The sequence below is a fragment of the Homarus americanus genome, unplaced genomic scaffold (genome assembly GCF_018991925.1).
Source record: "Homarus americanus isolate GMGI-L3 unplaced genomic scaffold, GMGI_Hamer_2.0 scaffold16712, whole genome shotgun sequence".
Lineage (NCBI taxonomy): Eukaryota > Metazoa > Arthropoda > Malacostraca > Decapoda > Nephropidae > Homarus > Homarus americanus.
The window spans coordinates 4,463,512-4,476,360 of NW_024757794.1; the positions used below are offsets into that span (position 1 = coordinate 4,463,512).

General features: G+C 35.6%; 1 protein-coding gene across 3 annotated transcripts in view; it reads right to left on the reverse strand.

Moving 5' to 3' along the window:
• Positions 1 to 902: 902 nt before the first annotated feature.
• LOC121857719 (endoplasmic reticulum-Golgi intermediate compartment protein 2-like) overlaps positions 903 to 12,849 on the reverse strand; it is a 28,785-nt gene continuing 16,838 nt past the window's right edge. For all 3 annotated transcript variants that reach the window (XM_042353820.1, XM_042353822.1, XM_042353821.1), the window contains exons 6-10: positions 12,377 to 12,468; positions 11,127 to 11,285; positions 8,739 to 8,860; positions 7,915 to 8,053; positions 903 to 2,134 (exon numbers count right to left, since the gene is read on the reverse strand). In XM_042353820.1, the coding sequence (XP_042209754.1) occupies positions 1,893 to 2,134; positions 7,915 to 8,053; positions 8,739 to 8,860; positions 11,127 to 11,285; positions 12,377 to 12,468 (754 nt within the window). In that variant the 3' untranslated portion in view covers positions 903 to 1,892. The remainder of the gene's footprint in view (positions 2,135 to 7,914; positions 8,054 to 8,738; positions 8,861 to 11,126; positions 11,286 to 12,376; positions 12,469 to 12,849) is intronic.

Consider the following 12,849-nt stretch of genomic DNA (forward strand, 5'->3'; position numbering starts at 1 on the left):
CCCCCCTCCCATACTGTGCGTATATAAGCACATATTTATTGACCTTTTGTAATAAATATTTAAAATTTTCTAACAGCATCTCTGAAGTGCTAATGCCTTGAAATGAATTGCATTTTGATAATCCAGATATTTAACATTATTTTAGGTAATAACAAGTCTGCTTATCAATTGTGAACACATTTAGTTTGAATTTTCTAGAAACCAATCAGCTATTAGAATAAAAGTGGGGCATGGCCAACGGGCCAGGTTTGCATGGAAAAAGTATACGAATGGGATTAAACATGAAATTTACAGTAGTACATTATTTTATTTACCTGATGAGTTATTATTTACTTTCATTTACTGTATTTTGTCATTCTATTTCTTCTTTTGTCTTAAATTAAGTGAATATATATATATATATATATATATATATATATATATATATATATAATGACTTAGGCTATGATATACAGTAGTGTGATTTTAAACATTGTTTTGTAAGTACAGTATGCATATAGCATGTGTTCTGACTTACGTATAAATCCGACATACAAACATCCTCAGGAACGGAACCCGTTAGTAACCCGGGGACTCCCAGTATACAGTAGCGGGATGTCTTCCCAGGGAGAAGGAAGGAGACGTGACCGATGTTAATCTTTTCGGCATGGTGGCTAGTGGGTAATAAAGTGTGTGGGTGGGCAAATACTTTCCTTGTGTTACTGGAGTGGCTAGAAGCTGTAGGAATTTTGTCACAAGAAGATATCACATGTAAACTTTGTTTTAATGGTGCTAACAAGCGCGTAAATCTATGGGCTTCCTGCTGCGGCCATGGCAGATACTACCCATAAATTTATGTGCTTCCTGGTTGAAGAGTTAAGTAGGAAGTATAAGCAAAGGAATAGTAAAATTAAATAACATGATAAAAATTGAAAGAGTACTTTACTGTACATATAAAATGATAAGAGAATGAAAATGAACAACAATCTTTTGAGGTTGACATCAAGCTGAAGTTTTTGTGAAATTTCAGATTCAAAATAACCATGAAAATTAAAATGAATAAAGAAAGAGCAAATCCTCTTCTGTTATAAAGATAATTTGTTATGTAGACAATATGATTCAAATTCTTTTATTAATTAATCTGATATCAGCTCCAAAACTTAAAAAACAGAATTACCAAATATAATAAATAGTAACACTAATGAAATACAGTAATTACACAGATTGCTCTTTTATTTTTCAACCTCTATTATGAATTACCTAAGTTAAAAAAAAATCAGCTATGTAACATGCTCCTCTATAAATATTTATGAACATAACAGAATGTGAGTACTGTACATACTGTACTGTGCTGTATTTACCAACAAACTTTAGAATTTTCAGAAGACAAATTTAACAACATTAAAAGATAGGATTTAACATGTGATGAATTTTTAAAACAAAAGTCTCATCATTACATAAACAATATGAATAATGGTGGCTAAAACTTAAGGATGTAATATATAAAAACAAATAAAGCAAACCTTACACATTACAATAATAATTTAAGCTAATCATAATATCTACATAGAGAAGAAGATACAAGATCACTGGATTCACTAAAATATTAATACATATCAATCTCATAGTATTAAGGAAAACATAATTTTTAATACCAAGCTTAATTCAGACTCTGATGTTTAAACTGACAGACTTACTCCAATAATTCCAACTAAGTCACAAAAATCAAACCATAAAAATCTAACATCTTGATAAAACTGTTGTATAAAGTCTTTAAGCAAAGTGATATAAATAGAAGTATTAGAAATAAACTAAACTGTTAATTGTGAGAAAATGATGAGTACCTTCTACATGATAAACTACATGTGGTGAAAACTAGATGTTCCTCATTTAATGAAGAGGGATAAAAGGTGTCAGGTAGTAGGGCTTGGTTCTTGTGATGGTCCTGACACTAAAGTTGGAGGGGTAGTAGTGATGGTCGAGGTGAGTTGTGGCCCAGCAACTGATGGCTGGAGATTTGATGCAAGAAGGAGGGTGGCAGGAGGCTTAAGTAAAGGCTTGGATGCCTCCTCCTCCACTTTTCCATTATCATCAGATTTTAAGAAACGACACGTCAAGCAGTTCACCAACAGACCAACAAAACGGCTAATCAAACCTGTTGACATAAGTATAACGTAACAAAAGTTTAATAAGGGACAGGAATTGTAAACATAATAAGCAGTTCGGAAATAAAAGAAAGAAAAAATAACCTGGATTATTGGTGAACATTTCATAATGCCACATGAACAAATTATCTTAATATGAACCCAGAATTAAACACTTACAAGGCAAGCATACAATTCACAGCACCACTAGCCAAGATCAAAATGGTTATCATGAAAACACTCACTATTACTGTACAGTAAAGTACTGAGTTTTCAATAACAGCTTCATTCAGTGGCACCTATCCTTTTCTTCACCACTAATTAACTTGTTTTTATCACTTGTGGTTGTGCATATGCAATACAGTGCACTGTACTTCTATCAATAAATTACCACTGACATAATGTGAAGGTTAGGCACCCTTGCTTATTTCACCTGATGATTAAACATTCTAAGATTAACCCCCTTCCCCCAGGTACCATTAAGATGATTACATGAAATATGCTGGGGTGCCTAATATTTATTTGATCCCCAGTGACCAAAAATACTGTACAGTTTCATGATGGATCTCTTCACTAAGTACAGTACTGTACCTCAAAAAAATATCTGTGATGTCCCGGGAGGGTAGGTGTGATTGGCTCTATGGCATACTGATCCTACTACATTTGGTAACTGAACATCATATTAATTATGCCAAAATAATGCACATTGCATTACTTATGTTAAACTATATATCAACCGTGGCCTCATAATGTTTCACACAGAGCGTGGACAGATACTTTATTGAGATATACTGTACATCAATAATGTGAAGGAAATATAGTGAATGATACCTGTATCATGATTTCCAGAAACTTTCAATCAGAAAGTGGTGTCTGGTAACTACAAAACTCACTTTTCACCAATCAAAGTTAATATTTTGGACTTCTCCACATCACTCAAGTACTTCCCAGCCATTTTGGTTAATGTCAGGCCAAAATAAGCACCACAAACATGATGGGAGGGAGAACACAATTATCCAGGTGAAGTGCCAAGAACACCCCCCTCTCTTGGCCACAGCTCAGCCAGATACTTGTGACCAAAAGTAGCAGAAATAGACCTTAAAAGTAGCGGATCTAAATGACAAGTAGCCCTATATACAGTCAGTCCTCGACTTACGACGGGGTTAGGGACCGACGACCAGGTCGTAAGTCGAAAATGAGAAAATAATACTGTACATAGAAAATCTAAAATGGGTCTCTTTTCTTCTTAGCAACACGAAAACTTTCACTTTTACGCTTGCCAGCCATTTTAAAGGGAATTACAAAGAGAAAATTTTGTTAGTACACAGAGCAATCACTTACGTTGGGACTCGAAAATACGCAATTTGAATAATATTTTATACGATTGCGGCGGCCGTATGTCCGGGTGATCGTTAAGTCGAGGAATATATATATATATATATATATATATATATATATATATATATATATATATATATATATATATATATATATATATATATATATATATATATATATATATATATATATATATACATACATACATACATACATACATACATACACATACATGTACATACATACATACATACATACATACATACATACATACATACATACATATACATACATACATACATACATATATATATATATATATATATATATATATATATATATATATATATATATATATATATACAGTATTACCTCGCCTAACGCTAAGTTTCACTTAACGCGCTTTTATCATATACGCGGTGCCTCGCCAGAGCTGAACTTTCACTTAACACGGATTTTTTCCACATATACGGTGAGTGTCCGCTCGAGACGCCATTTTTAGATTTGCCCCACCCACCCGCCACCCTGCCTGACTGCCTGTTTTAGCTCATAAAATTCATACAAATTGTTGGTCAGAATATAATTTACATTGCTGGAATTCTTATAATTTGGTGATCATTTTGAATATAAACATCATATATTTTGCTTTAAACTTACAATTTTTAGATAAAAAATTTTCTCTAGGTAACTATGGTATCTTTTGTGCAAAATATATGACATTTATATTCAAAATATTCCTGGTCTTACAAGGAATCCAGCAATGTCAATTATATTATCCTAACTTTAGTTTGAGGTATTATTTATTAAAATTTAGTGGTTATCCCACACATCTCCTTGGGACGGTTGGTGGGGGGTGAGGGAGGGACCGACCGACCATCTGTTACCCTGTGAAGAATTATTATTTTTTTTTATTAACTGAAGATATTTGTTTTAGCTCATAAAATTCATACAAATTACCCGGTCAGAATATAATTTACATTGCTGGAATTCTTATAATTTGGTGATCATTTTGAATATAAACATCATAGATTTTGCTTTAAACTTACAATTTTTAGATAAAAATTTTTCTCTAGGTAACTATGGTATCTTTTGTGCAAAATATATGACATTTATATTCAAAATATTCCTGGTCTTACAAGGAATCCAGCAATGTCAATTATATTATCCTAACTTTAATCTGAGGTATTATTTAATACTAAATGTTAAAAACTCTGGAAGGGAGGATTGGTGGGGGGTGGGGGGGAGGGTTGGGACTGACCGCGCGGTTGGAAGAGGGGGGGAGGCAAGGTGGGGTACTTTGATTGACAGATAGTGTCCTGAAGATTATTATTTTTTTTATTAACTGAAGATATTTGTTTTAGCTCATAAAATTCATACAAATTACCCGGTCAGAATATAATTTACATTGCTGGAATTCTTATAATTTGGTGATCATTTTGAATATAAACATCATATATTTTGCTTTAAACTTACAATTTTTAGATACAAATTTTTCTCTAGGTAACTATGTTATCTTTTGTGCAAAATATATGACATTTATATTCAAAATATTCCTGGTCTTACAAGGAATCCAGCAATGTCAATTATATTTTCCTAACTTTAGTTTGAGGTTATCCCACACATCTCCTTGGGACGGTTGGTGGGGGGTGGGGGGGGGGGGAGGGAGGGACCGACCGACCATCTGTTAGCCGGCTGTGTAGTGTGTGAGAGGGGGAGGGAGTTGAGTCCATTATTTGAATGGACATTAACTTGGCGACTGTATTTCTCTATTTCTCTAAGTATTAATTGTGTGCATGTACCATCATAAAATTAAGATGTTATTTTTACTACAACATAGGTATGTGCCCTTCAAAAAGTGGAGTTTGGGGGTCGGGGCGGTTTTCTATTGGAATTAATCCCATATGTTCTGTTGTTCACTTAGCGATTTCATTAACGCGGGACCCTCTGGGTTCAATTGACGATTAAGTGGGGTTTAACTGTGTATGTATATATATATATATATATATATATATATATATATATATATATATATATATATATATATATATATATATATATATATATATATATATATATATATATATATATATATATATATATATATATATATATATATATATATATATATATATATATATATATATATATATATATATATATATATATATATATACGCAACACACACAGTGGTCCTTCGGTTAACGAGCACAATTCGTTCCAGAAGGTTGCTCGTTAACTGAAAAATTCGTTAAGCGAAACCATTGTTTCAATGGGTTTTTGGGTAATTGGTTCCAGCTCACCGAAAATTACAAACAAACTAAAAATAAATGCAGTAAAGTACACATACTTTGAGGTGTGCATGTAGAAGGCTCCTGGTTGATGATGATGATGATGGGAATTAGAATGGGGGTGGAGGAGAAGGGAGAAGAGAAGGCATTGGGGTGGAAGAGAAGTCACCCCATGCTGCCATTTCACACATAAAATTTTAGTTCACTTGGTGTTATTCAAGATTATTTTCTTTAAATCAACACTGTACTGCGCTATATATTATCAATATGTAAAATATATTTCAAAATGACCAATAATTTGACTGGAAACACAGAAAAAAGTGTTTTTGTTGAAGTCTCAAACAAGATGTTCCTTCCTCTGAACCGGTAAACAAACTGACGCCAAGCTTGGTGTGTTGAGTGGCTGTTTGGCGTGCAAAAAAATTGTTTCCTGTACTTCAATTATGTTCAATAATTGTTAAAATGAATACAAAATTTAATATAAAACTTTTAAAATTATTGAATAGTACAACCTTCTTGATATTTACTAAAATTGTAAGGAATTTAAGTCCTAAAGCCGATTACTGTATTGGCGGACTAATACTACAGCTGGTGAGCAGGCAAATGCAGGCGAAAATATGTTGGGATAAATTCCTAAGGAATTCGTTAACCAAAATTTTTTCGTTAACCGAAGTGAAGAATCTTGTGGAAGGTAATTCGTGAACCGAAATTTCATTAACCGAGGCACTCGTTAACCGAGGGATCACTGTATATTAAATTAACATAACTTTTCTTCTTATTAATCTTACTTACAGTAAATTAACACAACTATAAATCTTTTGTAAACACACACATCACTTTTAGCCAAATTGAAATTTCTAATTTATAGATCTACACTGTTCAGTAGGTCTTCCTCTTCTGTTTCTACTTCCTCATCTCTATAGATTGACGAGTCATAATTCAGCTTGGACATTGGAGGATCAAATGACGAACAGCAAGTTCCATTTAGTTCAATGCTTGTTTTTATTCCTAATATTGATGTTAAGAGCTCTAGCCCCATTCTGTTCCTCAATTTAGTTTTAACTGATGTAACTCTCGAAAATACCCATTCAACTAGGGCATTACTTATTGACAATCAATAGTTACGCTTGATGCCACTGACTCTCAATTTCAGTTATCTTAGACTGATCAGCAAGTTCAAGTGGGAGGTCTGAGAATGGAGGACGTGTGTGACTAAGACAAATATTTGGTGAGAAGTTCTTTACTTTCTTTAATGTTTCAAGAGAATACAAAATGGAAGTAGCCTAATCATCTGAAAATAAGCTCAAATATAATTTGAAGTAGCCCCAAAAGTAGCAAATAGCGGATCTCTAATTTTAGGAGCGGACACCCAAAAAAGGTAGCCCAATCCGCTACTTTTTGCCCAATCTGGCAAACCTGATTCTATGCTCACAGTGGCTCAACCAGACTCCCAGAAGTTGCCAGATGTTACAACAACTTCATATTCACTCGATGTACGGTTGTGAACGCAGAAAACCCGGATACGTTTTTCTCCCTCTCAAGGGGGGTTCAAGGCTTTTGCAGACACTGTAGAGTGTAAACTAGGATTTGGGACAAAATTAATTTTTCGGACCCCAAAAATTTATTTTCAAAATTTCAACCATCAGTGCAAAGTTAAATCTTACCATGGAACATGTTAGCAGGGACAAATAACTTTAAAAATCAATTTTCCCTCAGTTATTGGGAGCAAGAGTTGACTTTACACCTTGGCTGACCACCGATTAATTGCCTGGTTTGTATGTTTCAGGAGGTGGGGAAGGGATAGACCTAACAAAGTTGCCAGTTAGAAATTTCGAGGCTACCAGTCTGTGTGGCTTATAAGTGGATTGGACTGTAAATGATAGTCTCTTTAGGCCACTTCACAGCCTAAGTGTAAAATTACATGATTGGAGAAACTATTACACACAATATTTCTCTGTATTAATACCAGAATCTCATAAACGTAATGGTAAATTATCATAAAAACAATCACATGACATGGTAGCATAAATGTGAACTATGATACCTGTCTATGGTATCATATAAAATCTCTAATAATCATGAAAAAATCCACACATGATCAAAGTACTCTGGATATATTACACCTAAAAATAGTAATACTGTACTGTAACATCTTGATAACACACCTGAACATGTGAAGATTCCTCCAACAATCCCACATAACCGTGTGAGGAATGTTATCAAAGGCTCATGATGCTCCACGACCTCCACCTTCAGGGCAGACACATCATACTTGAAGTAAATCCCAGGAGTTCCATGGGAATTCTGTTGATATTTCACAGAACGAAATAATAGTAATATGGGATACATTTTTAGCTCTTCAAAAGTCTACCTCTGGCATAGTTACAATGTTTTTGGGAGGGTTAAATTGTACTTGTTTTTTTATTTTGCTCCTGATACAGTAGCTAGATGTGATGCTTCGTCTGCACCAGTTTTTCTTAAATTCAGTGAATTAATTAATAAGTGCTGGTAAATTCTGGTTTAACTGGAGTTTAATACATGATGCTCTTATAATTAAATACTGCTCACTAGTGCACTAAGCATAGAGAAAGGCCTTGTTCAAAAAGTGCCCACTGAGTCTTTTCCTTGAGTATGATCTGCCATAATGTAGGTGTAGCTGCTCCCTACACCCTAAGACCTAAGTCATATTGTAGTTAACCAACCCTCTACAACAGGTTTTCTCACCACTTGGACACCTCAAGTTAAATAGTATCATCATCAAGGAGCTTTGGGAATTATTTTGCGAGGGGCACATTTTCTGGAAAATTCAGAGAAAATTTTCCCAGTACCCGGAAAATTCTGGGAATGGGTGATTTTTTCCATCTTTGAGGCATGAAATAATGCAACAATACCTCACTAGTCGGGAATTAAACCCTGGACCTCTACGTGTGAACAGGGGTCAATACCACGGCACATGTACACTACAATGAAAGATTGCTGTAAAACAAACCTTTTCATGTGATATTTCTCTAGACTGTTCTGCTACAGAGTACTGGAATGAAGAGCCACGGTGACTGTATGTGTTGACATAAGTTGGTACTACTGTAACAAAGTACTGGTATGTCATGTGATCTGCCAAAAGAAAACAAGGCCTGTAGTTTCTGAAATGCACAGAGCAAAAATAAAACATCAAATATCTGTAACACAAACTGTACCCCCATTCCCATGTACTAGAGTGAGAATAAGTACAGTAATCATCACAAAGCAGTCTTAAAGACACTACTGTACTATAAATCCACATTTCAAATTTATAATGAATGAAAAAGGATGAATCAAGGTTTCATGAACTGCTGTGGGAATACTTTATTACTGTTGACTCGGCACCAAGTTGATTTCCCAGTGACACTTTACTTACTTTACTTTTATCCTCTTCACCACTGATCGGCTCGTTGGCCGCTTGGGCAATCGGTCAAGTCTCTGTTACACACTGTTGGAAAGTACTGGGCATGCACCGGCTCCTGAATATATCTGAACCTGCACCAGTGCTTGTCAAGTCTGGTCTTGAAACCGCTCACACTCGGTGCCGTCACAACACTCTCTGGCAGATTATTCCAAGAGTTCACAACTCTCACTCAGAAAAGGTTACCCCTCACAGTTTTCTGGGTTTGTGGCTTTTTCAACCTTGAGCTGTGACCCCTTGTGGGGCGAGCGTCTGCCAGCTCCAGGTAAGGACACTCAATTGAGTAGTGCACCTTGAGATGCTTATACACCACAATTAGATCCCCCCTTGCCCGTCTGTAGTACAGTAAGTCTGCACTTAACAATGTCCCACTTAACATTGTTTTGGTACTACGTCGCAAAACTTTAGAGACCAAAAATTCGTTTAACATCCCGGTGATCCGATACTACTTCGTTTTGCATCGTCACGGACTACTTTCTACGTTGCATCACCTGCTCTCGTCAGGCCACGCTATGCTATCTCAGCTCGGTGCAGAGTCTCAGTGACTCACAAACCTCCTTTGCTCCCACCCTCCTCCTCCTCCCCTCCCGCCATCTGCCTCCACTATTTCACTACCCACCACACACTCGCTCTCCCACCTCCGCCCATCGGTGAATACCAATACAAACTTAGTAGTTGTATATGTATGCACTATTTTCTATAGAAATGGCAATGATTTTCTGTATATGTAATGTATTTCATGGGGCAAAGGGAGGCAAAGGAATGTTACTCCAGTATTTTATCTATTTCTTATGGGGAAAATTGATCAGCTTAACGTTGTTTCATGTAACGTCGCATTTATAGCAACGTAACCCCGATGTTAAGCAAGGACTTACTGGATAAGCTAGGCAAGTTCAGGCGCTCCAATCTCTTGGGGTAGCTGAGGTGCCGTAGTGCAGGCACCAGTCTGGTGGCCCTCCTTTGGAAATTTTCAATCAAATGACAATCCCAAGTACAGTACATGTACAGTCATTTCTGCTACGTGTGTTTTGTCAACACGAATTGGTTGTAATGCGATTGATCAATAGGGGAACGCTGTTTGTAAAACGCAAAATTTTGCATATGAATGCTGGCTATAACACGATTCCATCCTCAACGTTTTAAGCGTGGCGCAGGGTTATGCAATGTTTACAGTTCATGTTCGACATTACATGTTCAATTGATTCATGTGTTTTGTTTGTGAAGTGCTTTTTGAGAGGTACTCTATAAATTTCATTCTTTTTTTTGCAAATTTAGCTGTTACCCATAAATACTGTATGAAAAGAATAAGTAAAAAAAATGTTTCGCAGTGCGGACTAATAACGGTTTATACCAGCGCTCTGCGTTTACATCACATGATCAGTTGAATCACGCGGTTTCTGTCGATTGCTCTGTGAAGTGTCTGTGATTTTTGCTGTTTTCTCCAATTTTGTTGTGTAAGCCATGAATATGGAAAGATAAGGTAAGAAGAATGTTTCCAAGAAGCGTTCTGGTGATCGAATTGCCGGTGGTGAACGTAAAAGAAAGGCTATAACACTATTGCTGGAACATGCTGGAACAAGCTTGAGTGCTAGCAAATCTGTGAGATCACGGACAAAGTAATAGGCACCTAACCCTATTTTCTCTATAAGTCCTGTTGTTTTTATTGTGTGAATTTCTACAACGTGAGGTTTCACAAGAATGCAATTATTGCGTTGTAGCAGAAATGACTGTATAGCTTTGGAACCAAACAGGGTGACAGTACTCCAGATGGGGAAGCGCTTCACTCTTGAAGATCGTTACGAGGGACGGACCGTCTAGATATCTGAACGACCTTATAAGACTTACTAATTTATTTGCCTGATTTACCAACATACCTTCATACAGTACTGGGATACACCATAAGAAACATTACACTAGTAAGAAATAAGTGACACTCACTCTTTTCAGCCAACTGTTCATCACCCTCCAGTGGATGCACAATCCCAGGTGCTGGGTCACCAAAGGACAGCTTATTGATCCGGTGGGTGAAATTGTAGTCTCTGTCGTCCATGAACACAGCCAAATGGGCATGACCCCTAGGAAGTGGTATGGTTTTACCTAAATCAAGTGAAACCATAAACATGTATTTAGAAGTAGCCTAACAATATATGATATTTAAAGAATTAAAAACTTTAACAGAACATGAAATTTAGATCAAGAAGGAAAGGAAATTGTTTACTGATATTGGTCATACTGTCTTAAAACATACTGAAGTGGTTCTGAGAATGGGACCAAGTAAAGCATTTACTCAACCCAAGAAATATATACCAATGACAATAAAAAGCTGTTTATAAAACAAGAAACCATACAGTTGATACTGGTGACATTTTCTATCCTCCAGTCATATCTGTTTACCTTATGCACTGAATACTGATATTAACTGATATTTTTCTAACTTTGAAGACTGTTTTCACTATAATGCAGTGGATGGAATCAGTAACACCAGAAAACATATTTATTACAGCGTAACAATGGATGAATGAAAGGGAGAGTCCGGGTACTTCTGTATATTTGCTCTCGATTCCAACCACGTTGCTAAATATTATAACAAGAATACTAGATATACCATGAATCATCTGAAGTTTAACTCCAGCTTATTTCACCTTAACACTCTCAGGATCATACATGTTTAAGTGGCATTTCGATTTAATGTAACATAGGGTGTTTAATCAGGTTAAATAAGCTGGGGCACTAATCTTCAGGTGATCCAAAAAAAGTATTATGAGAAAATAAAGACAATAACTTTAGGTATGTTTCTTCTTTCAACCTCAGGTAATTCAATTTCCTTTCTTAAATCTCAATTCCTCAAGTTATGTCATATGGGATAACTCGTCCCTTTTCTGTAACAACTCTTTGCACATTTTGTGTGATTTCTCTTCCTATTTTTTATTCTTGACATAAAAGAAGATGCAACAGTTCCAAATGCAAGTAAATTCAGTTAATGAGCATGTATGGGACCCTTAAGACTTACTGTAATGGAGAGAAAGATTGTCTTCCTATTGTCTAGACTTCATAATGAAGACCTTAAGTGATAAAAACAATACAGGGAGCTTAAGTGGATAGATAGTGAATGATAAAAGCAATACAAGGGGCTTAGGTGCATGGATACTTAGTGAAGTGCTTTACATAACTTATGAAACATACTATACCTGCTGTGATGTGGAAGTTACCAGCCACTTTGTTGATTTCTAAGGTCCCATATAACCGACAGGCATCCTTCTCCCTCTCGGGGATGATCCGTCTAAAATGAGAGGTAAGAGCACAAAGATACAGTGAAAGTGAAAAGTAAAAGTAACAAAGATTTTAAAAAAATTTTGAAACCATGATACACATGCTTGCACGGGTGTTGACAGTTATACAATGGGATTCGGAACTTCGAAAAGCCACCATAAGGTGATCGATCGTATATTGATATTAATAACTTATGGGGGAAAAAAGGTTCTGTTCCTGAGACCCTAAGGAGCACTCAGAGTTAGCACCCACAGCAGATATCTTTCAACTCATAATTTTGGGTAGACATTCATAATTTTCTTTCTCTATTTTTTTTATTTATTACATGCAATCACAATGTTTCATGCAGAATATGCAAACAAATATAATAATAATTATCATAAGGTCAAAA